This window comes from Mixophyes fleayi, chromosome 5, assembly GCF_038048845.1.
Source record: "Mixophyes fleayi isolate aMixFle1 chromosome 5, aMixFle1.hap1, whole genome shotgun sequence".
In the NCBI taxonomy this organism is placed as follows: domain Eukaryota; kingdom Metazoa; phylum Chordata; class Amphibia; order Anura; family Limnodynastidae; genus Mixophyes; species Mixophyes fleayi.
In genome coordinates this window covers 198535052-198552357 of record NC_134406.1, presented here as the reverse complement: position 1 = coordinate 198552357, position 17306 = coordinate 198535052, and the positions used below count along the sequence as shown (strand labels likewise).

Here is a 17306-nt window from a genome sequence, read left to right as displayed (position 1 = left end):
ACAATAGGAGGTCAGAGCATATTTAAAAAAAATTAAACAGTTTGCATATTTGTATCTTGAATTCAATAGGTAAGAAGAGCCTAGAGTAAAGCAGCAGCTCAAATGAAAACTAAAAAACAACATATGTGTAGTTACTATAGCAATCACCATGGTATCGGTGAAGCTTACTTTTCCCGTGAGATTCTACAGTTTCACCGTTTTAGCAATACTACTACTTGCAACAAAAAAAAATATATCACAAGCTTGCCACTTTAACAATGCTAGGACAAACAATATTTGTTTGTTATTAAAGTTTCTTCTTAAAATAAAAGACTTGAAACAAAATGAACTTTCCCAACCTGTTTATTTTGCATTGTTTTCTTCTGTTTTGTTGAGCTGATTGATGGTGAGCAAATGAAATGCAGTAAAGGCAATAAGGGGGTCTAATTGAATGGGTGTGTATTCCATTAAAATACATTCACTGCCTAGTGAGCACAACATAATATAACCGCAGGAACGTAAGTGGCAATAAGCTCTAACACAAGTATGTTAGCCCAAACAACATGTGTAACAGATAATATAAAAAAACATATATCATTAAAACAGATAATGCATAATTTTCACATTTGTGGTGAGCCTTGATATTTAACAAGAAGGGTAAAGGGGCAGAGCAAAAAGAGGGGAAATTCTAAAAATATGAACTTATTGGGCCTGATTCACTAAGGAAAGTAAAGTAAAAAAAATGAGTAACTTTGAACCTTGGCAAAACCATGTTGCACTGGAGGGGAGATAAATTGAAAATGCGAGGACAAATTTATTATTGTTGTAGAGCATGTCATAGATCAACTTTTAATGCCAGTGTAAAAATAAAGCCATCAAGTATTTGCGTCCAGCATAAAAAACAGCCAGTATTTTTCTTATATGCAAAACAAAAAACTATTTTGCACCCCTTGCATAGCAACATGGTTTTGCCAAGGTTCAAAGTTACTCATTTTTTTACTTTACTTTTAGGCCCATTAACTTCATCTGGCCAAAAGAAACATCTTCTCTATACACACACACACACACACATATGCAAAATATATATTTGCCTTGGATTTATCAATGTATTTATGATTTTTATTAAAATAAATCAGGATTTTTCAGTGTTTGACCCATAACATTAATAATTATGCATAAATGCTGCAGTGATTTGAGAATAATCATTTGCATAAAATAAAACATAACAAAAAACTTAGGGTACCCTAATTCATGAAAAGCATTTCAAATATTTTAAAATCTGCAGCATATTTAAGTGATATCAAAAGTAAAAAGAAAAAAAATACAGAAAATTTTGCAATATAGGACAAATGTGTCATCACTACTAGAATACAGAAACATGGAAACAAATGGTAGATCATTGCACTGACCTACAAACAAAAAGCCCTATAAAAAACACATAGTAAAATATTTTAAGTCCTTCTTATATAGATAGACTACTAATACTCAGGTATAAAATATACATTTTGTGCCACATCTGGAAATATTTCCTGATGTAGAACAAAATTTATTCATAAATGTTTAAAATCTGTATGGCAATGGTATTACGCTCCTCAAATATTTAGTTGTTTAATATGAAAACTGGGACAGGACAAATTGTAACAAACCTCATCATATATTGACAAATAAGGTATTGCACACAAATGAGCTACATTAGTGCTGTCCAACCTTTCATGCTGTGGATTGGGTGAGAACATCCACAATATAAATAGCACTAGCAGATTCAAACAAATGTACCAGAAGCTATGCAATTCATATCCTACTGCCTTACTTTCATCCCCAATAACCTTTGGGTGCTGTACTTTGCCTACAAGACACTAATCCAATACACCCGAATTACACTACAAGCAGTAACATTGATAGATACAGAGAGGGCATACATTAGAAACATTCAAAATAGTTTTGATTAAAGTGTATTTAGACAAAGCACATAAACCCAGTGCTGAGGCCCTTTAACCACTGACATCAAAAATCATGCAATTACTATAGTTTTAATGCTAGTAAAAGCATGTAAATGGGTATGGAAATGGAACCCAAATAACCTCATACTCACTTGTGCTTGCAGTCACAAGTATTGGTAACCACAGCATGACATAGGCAATTGCGTCTGACATGTAGCGTCACTGGCGTTTTGCCAATATCGATGGGTAAGCAACCTTAAAAATACCTCTCTGCAAGCTCGAAAGTACTTTGTCTGAAAACATTGTAAAAAATAAAATAAAAAAATTTTCACAACTGTGCATTGTTTGATTTTGTTAAGACTTCGGGGTATATTTACTAGACTGCAGGTTTGAAAAAGTGGAGATGTTGCCTGTAGCAACCAATCAGATTTTAGTTATTATTTATTTAGTACATTCTACAAAATGACAGCTAGAATCTGATTGGTTGCTATAGGCAACATCTCCACTTTTTCAAGCCTGCAGTTTAGTAAATATACCCCTTAGCATGAATGTGAATTAAGAAAATTCCAAGTTGTATGAATAGCGTACAAACATTTGAGCTGAATGAAAAAAAAACAAAAAACAAACAAACAACAAAATTTCAATCTTTAGTACTGTAATAAAAACAGTCTCCTTATTGGACTTCTACTTTCAAAACCTTTTTATTAAATTCTATAATGTCTAAGCAATAGTCCTGACGCTTTACAATGGAAAATTAAACACATGCCAATATTCAGTGAAACAGAGTCCGCTTTTTTTTCCTTTTCTTTTTTTAATAAAAGTGTCAGTGGTTGAATTTAATAAATAAGTTTGTTCTGGAATACTAGGTAATCAAATTTTCATAAAAAGTTAATCTTTCTTCTTCTCCACAAGATCCTTTTCTTCTTGATCTTCATCTGTCACCTCAGAAGAGTTCTCCCTCGTTTTGTCCTCATCTTGATCCTCATCGCTGCCCTCATCTGATATGTTTGGATCAATCACATCTTTTCTGGTCATTTCCTCTGAGCCATCATCAGTGTCAGCTGTGCAGATTCCATAACACATTATGCTGATGACACCCAGTGGCAGACCGAAGAGGAAGCACCCAAGGAGAGGCGAACTTTTAAAAACAGACTGTTAGAATTGAAAAAAAGTTTATAGCAACATTAAGAACATAGAGTGGTACACACTGCCATAAATAACATTTTTGTTATACATCTTGAAAAATATATAAAAAGAATACTAAATATGAGAACATTACTAGCTTACATTAGTTTTAAACAATGCTTTACAACTTTTTATAGAGCGGGTGAACATTATGTGCCCATGAATTTAGACGATTTAGATTAAAGCTTTTGTAAGTGGATAAAGAAATGGACCAGGAATGCTCAATGCTTCTTATTTTAAAAGAACCCTTAAAGGTTTTTAGATACCCTACAACTCCTTCCCCAGAGCTTGCTTTGTTGCATCATTATCCCTCCTCCGTTCAATCCTGGGACAGGTATGTGATGGGCCAAGTGCTCATTGCAACCAGAGCTGCTATAGCTCAGGCCTGGAAACAACTGTCTCCCCCGTCTTTGGCTAAGGTGATATCTAAAGTAAACTTCAGCTTTGAGATGGAGACCCTAGGAGATCCGTATTCCACGGCAGCTTCTTCCCCATTAGTGAAATGGCGTAGCTGGCATAATTACGTCACAGACGGAGGTGGGGCCCCATCCCAGTCTCCCCATAGGCTGGATATCTCCGACTCAATGTCTCGTGCCTTGATCTAAGAAATATTTGTTTTTGGGTCTAGGTACAAGGATGGAATGGACTAGTCTCTGTATTGTAAAGTTAAAGTGACTTATGTTTAGAGTGCCAATCTTTAGTTTTACTAGTCAACTGACTATAATTATATTTAAATACTACAAAGTGATAAAATGTCTAGATTGCTGGTGTTTTATGACATATTTTTGTGTTTCGTCCCCACTATGTACCCCTTTCCCCTTTTATGTCCTAACCTGTCCCTGTTTCTTTTTTTGTATCCTTTGCAATTATCTTGAAAATTCAATAAACTTTACTTCAGTTAAAAAAAAAAACGAACCCTTAAAATAACTTCCAAATAGTTCACCCTTCATAAATAAAACCAAAATTATGTAGATTATATTAAAAAAACAATGATATGCAACTAAATGGGGTGGATGCATACTAAAATACATATGCAATTAAAATAGAGACTATGAAATCTGTTAGGAGGTTAGGGCTGGTTCTTTGGCACTAGCAGGGTCAGAAAGAATGTTGTAACATTCACAAAAGTAATAGGGTAAAGCGAGTAAATTAGTAATGTGCCAGTATACATTGTACTTACTACTACAGTAGACTTGGCATCATAAGCAACTCTCTTGATGCGTTGCAGTATTCCATCTCCACCTTGAGCCTGATATGTTAAAGAAAAGTTAAAATAGCATGAATAATTGTGCAGATATAGTCTGACAATATAACGTTTGCACTGAATTTTAATGGAATCTATGCTCTCTTCATCAATATTTGCAGTTCAAAGTATTATGCTATATTAATCAAGTTTATCACTTTTGAAGGACCACTAAACTTAAAATGTCTTTTGAAATTGGATGAACTTTAGATTTCATAACTTCTTATTTTTGGATACACTATTATTCGGATACCAGTTATTCATAAAGTTTCATACAAGTCCCGCTGTTTGGCAAGAATATCATACAAACGCAATCACTGAATGCTCTCTCCTACAGCCTTTATGAGGAGCACGGCTAAACATGTGGATGGGCAAGCATCGGTGTAGGAAAAATAAAGTTAATGTTTGAGCGGTTCAGAATATTTTAGGCGATGGAAAAACCACATATAAAGGAAAACTGTAAGGTCTATTAACAAATGCTTGGGTATTCCAGTTAATAGTCCCTATAGCATGACAAAATCTAATCAGTATTGTGTGTCACTTTGTTATATCATCTAAATGCAAGTTATTATCTTTTTCAGTCATTTAAGGCTCAGTTACGCTGAAGTAAAGCCATTCAATGGTTTCAGGTTCCATAATCAATGGTGGTTTCTGTGTGTTTATTGCATGTTAAAACAAAAGTAAAAAAGCATATAAACTACATTGCATTTATGTACAGGTTTAAAAATCTGCCTTTTTTTTAAACATGTATGTGACAAAATAGAGTTACATTGTTGAAGCCAATTGCTTGTGGAAACACACATGTAAACACAAAAACACAGTTCTTACCTGGTTTACTTCCTACCTGTCCCAACAGCTCCTTCTATGTATCTACTTCTGGAACAACCTCCACTCTGTTTTTGGCCCTCTTCATTTCACTGAATATATCTTTCCTTGGTTAGCTAAGTTGCTCATTCAGCCTCTAATACCACCTCTACACCGATGACACTTAAATCTACTTCTCCACTGACATCTCCCTTTCTCAAATATCTCATGCGACCAACTGTTTCTCTACTATATTCACATGGACCAATGCTAGCTAAAGCTCAACATAATCAGAGCTCATTTTCCTTCCAGACTGCCCCTCAAATATCACTCATGGACAACACCACCACAAATAACTCAGTCTCCCAAGCCTGCTGCCATGGTGTCAGCCTTGAATCCATCTTCTGCTTTACATCCAGTTTCTCTCGCCATCCTGTCGCCATCACCTTCAAAATATTGCTACAATACAACTATTTTCTTAATCAATATGCAACCAAATCTCTCAGCCATTCACTCATCATTCACTCATCTCCCACCTCAAATTTTAGATGTGGTTAGCACTTCTGCCTCACAGCACTGTTGTCATGAGTTTAATTCCCAACCATGGCCTTATCTGTGTGGAGTTTGTATGTTTATATACGTGGGTTTCCTCCGGGTGCTCCGGTTCCCTCCCATACTCCAAGAACATACTAGTAGGTTAATTGGTTGCTATAAAATTGACCTTAGTCTCTGTCTGTGTGTGTGTGTGTGTGTACGTTAGGGAATTTAGACTGTAAGCTCCAATGGAGCAAGGACTGATGTGAGTGAGCTCTCTGTACAGCGCTGTGTAATTAGTGGCGCTATATAAAATAGCTGATAATGATGATGATGTAAGCCCTACTACCAAACCTCTCCCCAATTTCAAATATGTTCAGTTCTTGTAAGTCTGCCAAAATGTTTACATATATTTGTGAATAGTTTTATACAGAGCATTTTAGATTTAGCCATTATTTAAATAGGATAGGAATAGACATCACATATTAAGTGTAAGTACAGGAAAATATAAGAGATGGTGTTACAAGCTACAAAATTGTCTTTGTTTCTTCCTGTAATATCTGTCAACCATTTTATAATTGGCTGCAAAAAAATAATCACTTGCTAGTAACTCAAGTCATAGCATGCTTGTCAGTGCTTCCACATTACACACCATTATAGTCATTCCAAATCATTATATTGTGGTGCACTTTCAATTATTCACCTCTACAAAATGCACTGTTCTTCAGGCAGAAGAATAAGGAGGCATTAGAATTGCTTAAACCATAGTTATTTGATTTATATAGTGATGGTTTCTCTTAATGATGGTTCTTTTCAGGACTATATCTGTACTGCATCTTTTAAAACAACTTAAAGGATAACATAACAGATCATTTGCTCAATTGCGGGAACAAAAGGGTCATAGTTTAGCACTCACTTCTGCTGTCCCATCAAGAATGCTGGTAATGAACTGAATCAGATCTTCTGCATTCTCTATTTCCTTGCTTGGCAAAAAATACTGTTGATTGGATGTATTAAGTACAACAATAGTGGGAACCTGGACTTCACTGCAGAAACAAATACAAGCAAAACACTTTAAATATATTTGTGAAACATTTAAAATTAAATTAATATTTTCAAATACTTAATTTCTGTACCCAAGTTTGATTACCAATTGTTCTTTGTTGTAAACACAACTTATGAAGAAAACCATGTGTAATAAAATAAAATACACTGCATATCTGAAAAATGAATGCTGAACAACAAAACCACAATTTAAGTGACAAAAATGAACACATAAATATTAATTACTAGTTTAGATGAACATATAGAACAATGCTTTTCCTAAATGTGCAGTTTATATATTTTTTTGCAGTTTTTATTTGTGAAAGGAACTTACAGAAAAATAAACATTTACAAACAAAATTGTTACATAAAGGGGGGTTGGGTAGGAGGGGGAAGAAGTAGGTAGAGAATAGTTATAGGTATAATAGTATGAAAATAATAAATGTTGCTAAATATCATTGAAGATGCTGCATATAAGATTACAACTTGAAAACAGAAATAAAAACAGACTGTAGATGTTTTCTATATTGATTTGAACACTTCACTATAGGAGGTATAGTGGCTCCATAGCATAGTTATAATAAAATAACATGGAATTTAGCCAAATTAATTATTTAAGGAAAGGTTGTGATTGAGGGGGATTTTAGCCGTCTTTAAAAAACACAGGGTCTAGACAGCAGAGAACTTATTCTTTGTCATGAAAGTAGTATTCCATTTTGTCCATAAAGGCAATATACAAGACAACATTTAGAAGAGCGGATATGGATGGATATACTTTTTTGGCTATTGAACCTTTTGCTGCTGCTACGATGTGGGATTAAGTTTTTTAGTGTCATTACTTAGAACTTTTGGTAAGCAAGATAACAAAAAAAAAAAAAAAAAAAAATCTGTGCTTCGTTGCTCAACCACTGAATTAAATTACCAGTATGCACGTTGTCCCAGAATAACAATATAAGTGAACAGGGCCCCTAAATTTGGCAGAACATCCCACTATGGCCACAATTCCTCCAACAGATCGTATTTGCTGTAGCAAACTTCCAAGATACAACCAATCAGGTGTGAATTATCTACTATAGTAAAGCGGTTTCTTAAATGAGTGTGGATACAGAGCTCCGAGCTATACCTTTCTTCACTTCCTACCAGGAAAAGTGGGAAAATGACAGAAATCATTTTCCCACTTTCCTGGCGTCCTTGAGAGTAAAAGGAAATATCAAGTGGTCAATTGTACAGGAGATTTAAGATAGATTGATTTGAAGGGAGTTCAATCATTAAAATGTGTCCATTGGGGGATAATGAGTCAAGAAAGTGCCTAAAAGTATTTAATATATTATTTTAAAAAATTGAGATTCATAGAAGGGAAGTTTCAGTATAAGTCTAGAAATGCTGGACAATGATTCTGATTAGTCATATATAACAAATCTTATTCCTGCCTGACACTGGGATTTAAAGCGCTGAACTTGCAGGGGAAAATGATTCCCAAATGGGGCTGATGAGTGAAATGAAGGACAGTTTAAATTGGGACAAACAAGAACTCCACGACTTTAGGGGGGATGTAAGAGAAGGTAGAGAATTAAAATGTGGAGGTCTATCTTATTTAGGGAAGCTCCAGAGAGATGATGGAAACTTTAGGTTAAGAAATTTGGTTTCTATACCTAGCCAGACAAAGTATTATGGGGTGCAAAACTTGGGCATGGTGAGAGGCAAAATAATTTATTTTCAGATGCTGAAATTCTCTGGAATGTTGGGTTTTTCAGAATAGATAAAAGAAATTACAAATAGATTTGAGGAAGGCTTTTTGTAGGTAATTCAATATTATATAAGGCACCTTGATGGGGAGGTTTTCAAAAGTGTAAAAAAGTTTAGGAATTATATTTTTTTTGATCGCTAGAATCTTGCACAGTTTGCAGTTGTGTGATGGATACTAATATCTCACCTACAATTAGGAGATATTTTGATGGTGTGTTCCCCCAGCTACACTCCATGGACATCAGTAGAGGCACTAACTGTTGTGGCCAGGGGTTCTATTAATAGGGTGAAGTCTGTATAGAAACGGCCTCAAAGGCAGGGCCGAACTGGCCATCTGGCACTCCCGGCAAATGCCAGAAGGGCCGATGGTCAGATGGGCCGGGTCCCAGACAGTTAGTGTACCGTAACTGACAGCCTATCAATGACAGGCTTCCTGGTGGCTGGCTCCTCCCCAGGAACCAGCCACATGACTATATGTGCCGCACGCAGCACTTTCAAAACTGCCGGTGTCCAGCAAGCTGTGAGAGGAGCGAACAGGAGAAGAAGACAGAAACAAGAGGAGAAAAGAAGTTGAAAGGTAAGTACACTAAAACGGGGGGAGAGAAGACGCTGCACAGAAAAAAGGGGGGTGTTAATATATTCACTCTGTGGCATAATATGAACTGGGGCACTACTGTATGGTATAATATGATTTTGGGGCACTATATGGTAGAATGTTTTGGGGGCACTATTGTAAAAACTGGGGTACTATTGTGGCATAATATGAACTGGGGCCATATTGTGGCATAATATGAATTAGGGGCATTACTGTGTGGTATAATATGATTTGTGGGCTGTATGGTGGCTTAATATCAATTGTGGGCACGTACTCAGGCATGAGGGAAAGGGGAGACTTAATATAATGTGGGAGGTAGGCTATTAATTTAATGGTGGTGTTTAGGTAGGGGCTAATTCTTTAATTGGTGGTATTTTATTTGTGGGGGTATGTGGGTCAATATAATTTAATATTGGGGCCTATCAATTTAAGAAGGGGTAATTGGACTTAATTTAATGCTGGGGTGGTTTGGGGGTTATTTATTGAAATTGGGGCTGTTTGGGAAAAAAATGACGTCTATTCATTAAATGTGAATTATGTAATGGCAGTGATGGTTGCGGGAAATATTTATTAAACTTAAAAGCTATTTAATTTATTGCTGGGGTTTGTTTGGAGGGAGGGAAATAGCTTTATTTATTTATGAAATGTGAGCACTATTATTTTAATATTGGGGCTGGAGGAAGGACTAATTATAAAACATGTGTTGTATTGATTAAACACCAGGGCTGATTGGAATTTCTAAATTACATGTACCCATTTTTTTCCAAAATAGGGCCTCCAACATTCCAGACAAGCAGTAACTAAAGACACCAGCAGCCACAGGTGGTGAAAGTGACAAGAACCAGTAGAAGAGAGCAAGACAGTGTGCCAACTGTCCTGAATCTGGTGGGGGAAGTCCCAAATTTGGGTGACTGTCTCATTTAGTGAGATTTGGTCCAACTACAAGGACAGTTGGGAGGTATGTCTCGCTTCACACTGTACTGGTTGTTAAGGCAGAGCTGTGTGCAACTAACAGTAGTGCACACACTATTGCCTGTGTATTTGTCTAACATCTGTCTAAAATTATAATCATGCTACATAATAGGGGCCCCTTGTCTTAAATACCCCGGGCTCCCCGAGCGTTAATCCAGCTCTGGTTAGCAGGAGGGAGCGGAGAGCTGCTCCCAGTCCCTGGACAGGACACAGCCTGCAGAGCAAGCCGAGGAGCTCTAAGTCTCACGAGATTTGGTAATCTGATGAGACTAAGAGCTTCCCTGCTCACTCTACAGGAAGTTCCCACCCCAATGGATGTCAGCAGCACCAGAAGCATAGATAAGTACAGTGGGCTGGGGGTGTCATGTGTCTGGGGGGAATGGAGTGATGTGGCTGGCGGGGCATGATAACTGTAAAGTTTTATTATAATGTATGCATCAATGCCCCATGTTGGCCACACCCACAACACAATGTGGTCATGCCCCTTTCGGTGCCAACGCTGCACGGCGGCACACAGTTTCTTTCCTGCTCCGTTCACTATACCCCCGCCCCCAAATTTCTCTTGCCAGCCCTGTACATACCATTGTCTGATACTGATGCGCCCTATGCTGCAAATAGAGAGTCAAACTGTGCGGTAATACATTTGTATCTCACAGGACACGGCAGGTAACAAACAGCAAACAGCTGATCCACAGAGGCCTATAGTAACATACCCCAACACCCTGTAGCTTTCCAACTGCTGTGGAACCAATCATCTCAGTATACCTGACAGCCTATTGTCGGGCATGGTGGGACTTGTAGTTCCATGTAAACTGGAGAGCCAGAGGAGGCGTAAGGGAGCTGTTCCTCAAGAATACTTCTGTTTGACAGCAGCATGTTTTCATAGATTCTCCGATTATGACCTTTGCAAAAAGTACTGTAATTATTATTATTATCTGGAACGTAGATGGGCCTGTGTACTTTAAATGCCAGGGCTGATTTTTAGTCCCATTCTGGCCCTTCTCAGAGGAGACATAACTTTAGCAGTGGGGTTTGAGTATAAAGCCTGGATATTTGCTACAAAATATCCAATGGCTTCTAAAGTTTAAAACATTTCCACGTGATTCAATCAAATGCCTAATAATGAAGCAGATTCCCTTAATAATTTGTACCAAGTTGACAGTGCTTGTATTACTCCTGGCTCTCCAATATGACCCTGTCCTGATCACAATAAATTAGCACTGGGAGAACCCTTTACAATGGTTAGCTAGGAACTTAGCATATAACTTAATTTTGTTGCTCAAAAGGGATATGGGTTTATAACTCCCGTATACGTGCGTCTAGCATACTTTTGGGATAGGGTTCACCCTGTATCACAGCTTTAAAAATAGAAAGAAATGGGGGATTGGTATTCAAAATAATGGTCCCAGATTTCTGGTCTTTCATTTCTTGTGTAGTTTGTCTATTAAGTTGTTCGCTGTTGCTTGTGATAATTTAGGCACACCCATGTTTTGAAAGATAATTGTTAAAATTCTCTTGACTGGGGGTCACACGAGACTCAGATTCTTGTTTTAAGTTAAATAATTTGGGATAATATTTTTGGAATTCGTCTCTACTAAATTTAGCTTTTTGTCTAGTAGCCAGAATGATATCTGCTTTTTCATAGACGTGTTGCATTAACCACTTAAGGTTCTTGTGTGTCTGCTGGGAGAGAAATAGATACAATTCAGCTGTAAAGTTATGTTTATCAAAGGTAGTTAGTTGGATTGGGCGTAAGTTTGTGTTGTGCTCCCAAATCATATAAATGTGTGGGCAAAGCTATATTTTTGGCGAGTTTATTTATTTTTAATTCTAGAGGCTATGATGATCAAGTGTCCCCTCTGGACTGCTTTAAGGACCTTCCATTTGGAAAATATCTGGGTAAAATATTAATTTAAGAGATCCCTTAAATGCATATTTTTCGTGGCATTACGGAGGAGGGATTCATTATCCATGTTGAGATAAATCAGCATGAGTCAAGTCGGTGATGTACGCCGTAATAGAGGAATGACCTGACCACACGATGGGGTGCACCATTACAGGGTTCAATCATGGTTGAACATTTCAAGAATAAGCATTGTGTACATCTGAGTAGTAAGTGCATTCTCTACTAGTGGGTTCTCTGAATCTTTCAGGTATGAGGGGGTATTTAATAAGATTTGTCAAAGCTTTAAACCTTAAGTTATAAATCGGTAGGCTGGATCACAGAGGAAGATGTGGACAAGGTATAAATCAATACAGCATTAGAGTGACCTGCCATAATTATCTCACCTTTTTGAAGTTTAGGCACGGTGGGGTCTCATTTTTATAAAATTGTTATTGGTTTTGATTGGGAGCATATACATTTATCAAGGTACATAAAAGATTATTCAATTCACCTATATCACTTGTATATTCACCTGTATTACAAATCTAAGTAATGTAACTTTCCATTTTTGTATGGTAGTAAGTGGGTAAATGATGGAACATGAAGCTTAGATATGGACAGATACACTGTAGTGACAATTGCCGATTCATTCAAATATGGAAGAAAAGCAGCACAAATGATTATACACAATGGTAATAGCAAAACAAATAATAAAAAAAAAACACCACAAACTACAAACTGACTTACTCCATAAGCAGACTATTAATGTAATCGCTGCCATCCATATGTCCAAACTGGAAGTCTCTATGAGCAAAAAACACAAAATGAAAATGCTTGACAAAAGTAAGTGATCTCACTTGTACTGGGGTACATTAAAGCCATTAGGAATACTGTTTATGTACTCTGTGCTAAAATTAAAATACAAAACGATTTAACCCTTCTTATACCAGCTGTCTTTAGAAGGTCATCTTTACAAACCAGGAGGTATATTCTCAAAGAAATGCATTAAAATGTATTATTAAAAGGAGTGACATATAATGGATTTGTCACCCTACTGTAGTCACACCAGTTAACCACCAAGCTGAATTTATAAAATAGGAAAACCTATTTTAGAAATCCATGGACAGTAAGATGCACCTACTCATTCTTGTGAAAGTAACAATTTATTCATTTACAGATTCAATATATTGGATAAGATCAGGTTTTGCTGATTGAGGCTGTCATGTCTCTCAAGGTGGACATTAATGATATACTGTATGATAATGAAACTAATTTGTGGCAATTGCTTTTTTTTGTTAAGAAACCAATAAATGTGATCAAGGACTGCTCTCGGCATACATTACTGTTTTACGGCAGCTCATTTATTCATCCCAACAGAAATGTATGAAAGGAAGCTGTGGGCAACTTATTTTTCAAGGGAAGACAAGACCATACAACCCACCATTTTGAACCACATATCAAAAATATAATAGATTTTTCAGATGTAAAACAGATTTCCACCTATAAACTTGTTAATGCCAAACTCCCCTAGTCACAACTAGAGGAATGACAAGAGTACATTATCTGTGATATCTGTCATTTGAGATATACTAAACCTCCACAATGCCTCTATAATGGATTATCCACTTGTGCAGGCGAATTGTGAATAGCAAAACTGCTAACACCATGTGTTTTGAGAGTCTTCATTGAACAGCTGCTGTAACAGAACTGTATATACACAACAAAAAGTGACCATAACATACCGATGAAAATGATCTCTGTAGTCTTTTGCTACGTCTTGAACAATAGATTTTAATCTGAAAAAAAAAAAAAAAAAGTTTGCACAATCACTCCAGCTGTTAGCTATTATTACAGGATATATTTAGTGACAATTGGCTTCCAAAAATTAAATGTGAAACATAATCAATGCTTCAATCACAGAAATATAACTGTCCTCATCATCGTTTATTTATAGAGCGCCACAGATTAGTTTGCGCCAGACAATTATTACATATATGACATCCATGCAATAAGCATGAAAACAGTTCAGCATATTAACAAATAAATGAGTACAATTATGCATGATGGCAACATCAGGTACACATTGAGAGTAAGCTATGTGAGACCACGCAGATAGTGGTACAAATTCATGGGTGAGAGGAAACAAACAGCATAGCACTCCCACAAAATACAACAAAGGGTATGACAAGAGACATACAAAAGGTAGATGAACAGTGTCTTTATGAAAATTAAACTAAAATAACCTAATGGAAATACACCATCATACAAAGCTCCTAGTTTTGTAATATGCCGCTAGAGAATTTGAAAGCATCCAAGAACATTGTGTGTGTGTGTCATAATATATATATATATATATATATATATATATATATATATATATATATATATATATATATATATATATATATTATTTTTTTTATTTATTATACACACATACATATATATATATATATATATATATATATATATATATATATATATATATATATACACATACACAAATACATATATATATTATTAATAATTAATATTAAACACCTGAGGATCATATTAATATGAATTTATGTGTGATCTGAAGCTTAACAAATAACACACCTGCACCTTTTTGTCTATCCTCTATTTGTTTGGTTCAAGCTCATTTTCTCTCTAATGGAGTCTCCTTGCGGATATTTATACAGAAAACTTAATCCATGTCTTGAGAAATATATTAAAATAAATGTAAAAATTTTTTTTAAACAGAAGACTGTGTACATAGCACCTACCCGCTTTTACACATGACACCCCCTTCCAAAGGCGGAACTAGCGAACTGTGGGCCCCGGTTCAGGGAGGAGAGAACCAGGGCCCCCGACTTTCTGCTTCTGCCATGCAGCAGGCCCCATTGTCTCCATGGGCCCCATTATCTCCATGGGTCCCAGTGCACACTACCTGCCGCCTTCATCCATATCATAATCCATCTCTATCCCCACCTCACTCCTCTACACTCCCGCTCACTCCACAGACCCATTGATCCCCCTCATTTCTATCATTGATCACTGGATCCCATTATCCATCCCTTTACACACATCCCATTCTTTATTATCACCCTATACCCATCATCTCCCCTTCATCATTGTAATCGTAAAATCCCTCCCATCAATATATCATCAACAGTTACTTCTTGCATAATCATTAATCACAATCCTTTATCATAAACCCTTCTATTATTAATCTCTGCATCTTTATCAAACTCTTCATTCTGCAACATTATTAATCTCTCGCATTAACCTGTCATCCTATCATTAACTTCCTCCATCATTCTTTATTAGTAGCACCTCCATCATTAATTCCTCCCCCTCACTTACAGTCACGCTGCTCCTCCATATAGAGTTAGAGGGGAACTGATAACACAGCAGTTTCCCTCTGAATTCTAATGTGCCCCTACTGAGCGTACACCTGGCTGATCAGATAGTAACTGATCTGTGATCAGTTTTCCATGAGCTCCAAAATAACAGATCATGCACATGGCATTTTTGGGGCATTAGATTAGTTCTCTGCTGCCATGTGCAGTGTCTTCTCATCTGAGAGCAGCATGACACAGCAGTGCACATGGAAGTAAATATGTCCTGACTTACACAGAGCACATCTCTGCAGGACTTAGGCACAGGGCCGGATTAATCCGAGGTCTAACTAGGCTACAGCCCAGGGGCCTCGGGCATACAGGGGGCCCTTGACAGAGCTCAGCAGAATTATTGATTGGGACAGGGGCGGGGGCGCCCCCGGCCTGATCAATGCTGAGCTCTGTCACTGCAGTCCTCCTTCTCCGGCGCCCAGTAATCTCCTTACTGAGGAGATCTCGCGAGAGTGTCACGAGATCTCCTCAGTAAGCAGCTTACAGCGCGCCGCGGAAGGAGGACTGCAGTGACAGGAGAAGGTAAGCGCCTGGGGGGGGGGGGGAGGCTAACAGGGGGGCCAGTCTGCTAACGGGGGGGCCTCACGGGGGCCCCCTTAGCCCAGGGGCCTCCATTCCGTTAATCTGGCCCTGCTTAGGCACCATAGCAACTTAGTGCCTGGGGTTTGCCCAGGCACTCCATTATACCACAGACTACAAAAAAAAAAAAGAAAAACACAACAATTTGAAAATAAAGTTGTATTCAGTGAAATACTTTCCAAACCACTAAATATAAAATGAAAGATTTCTTTTAGTTTGATCTATCATAGTCCAAGCTTAAAGAAAAAAATAAAACAAAAAACCACACCTCTGATAAAATTCCCCTGGACTCCTACACCGGCCAAAGGCAATTAGCAAGCAAGGAAGAAACGGATTGTGATTGACAGACATTTAATGGAAGTTCCTGTGAATTCTGGCTTTTGTTCATTTAGTACATACATAGAGAATACCATCTGCACTGCCCTTAAAACTAAATGCTGAAAAATTCAGGTGAATTCCATCCTTAGATTAAAACATATACACAAGAATTCAGTTGTGCAAATATTTGGTGTAACACTTTATAGTAATGTAAATATAAATCACAGATATATGTAGTAAAACTATATTCTCACAAGAATTCCTTCTCTTTGTGACATCAGTAACCAAGTTTCAATCTAGTTCGCAAAGATATTACAAACAGATGTTCACTGCAATAAATGAATACCTACATTGTCAACAAAGTAGAGTACATCACTCCATTTAATTAGGTTTTAAGGGAACTTATTTGAATTCTGTCCATTGCTCCACTCTATCCCTTTTTATAAATGTACATAAAGAGATTCTTTTCTGCTTAAGAACCGTTTTTATACTTAACAGACTAAATAGTCTCTGAATATAGCAATTTGAAATTTAAAGACAATTGAGCTATTCTATATTCTACAATAAAGCACATAAGGAGTACATGTATGTCCATGGTACTGATTGATCCAAAAACATACTAGTAGGTTAATTGGCTGCTATTAAATGGACCATAGTCTCTCAGTGTGTGTGTGTGTGTGTGTGTGTGTGTGTGTGTGTGTGTGTGTGTGTGTGTGTGTGTGTGTGTGTGTGTGTGTGTGTGTGTTAGGGAATTTAGACTGTAAGCTCCAATGGGGCAGGGACTGATGTGAATGAGTTCTCTGTACAGCGCTGTGGAATTAGTGGCGCTATATAAATAAATGATGATTGACAAAAATCTCTGATTATTCCGATTGTGACATATAACGTTTTATTTATTTTCTAGCACATAATCACAGATTAGAATTTTTAAGAGGAAGGGGTATGAGTGTACAGCTTCTATCTAGGACAAAACCTGTTTGAATGTATTGTAATTTGTCAGCTAGACTGAAACTCGGTTACTGATGTATCATAAGAAGAATGGATTCTTAATAGGGTATAGTATTATGGTTACTAAACAAGTTACGGTATCTGA

General features: G+C 36.9%; 1 protein-coding gene across 1 annotated transcript in view; it reads right to left on the bottom strand.

Moving 5' to 3' along the window:
- Window positions 1-326: 326 nt before the first annotated feature.
- TMX3 (thioredoxin related transmembrane protein 3) overlaps window positions 327-17306 on the bottom strand; it is a 54132-nt gene continuing 37152 nt past the window's right edge. Inside the window, exons 12-16 of the mRNA XM_075213250.1 lie at window positions 13670-13723; window positions 12675-12731; window positions 6602-6731; window positions 4285-4353; window positions 327-3071 (exon numbers count right to left, since the gene is read on the bottom strand). Of these exons, the coding sequence (XP_075069351.1) occupies window positions 2808-3071; window positions 4285-4353; window positions 6602-6731; window positions 12675-12731; window positions 13670-13723 (574 nt within the window). The 3' untranslated portion in view covers window positions 327-2807. The remainder of the gene's footprint in view (window positions 3072-4284; window positions 4354-6601; window positions 6732-12674; window positions 12732-13669; window positions 13724-17306) is intronic.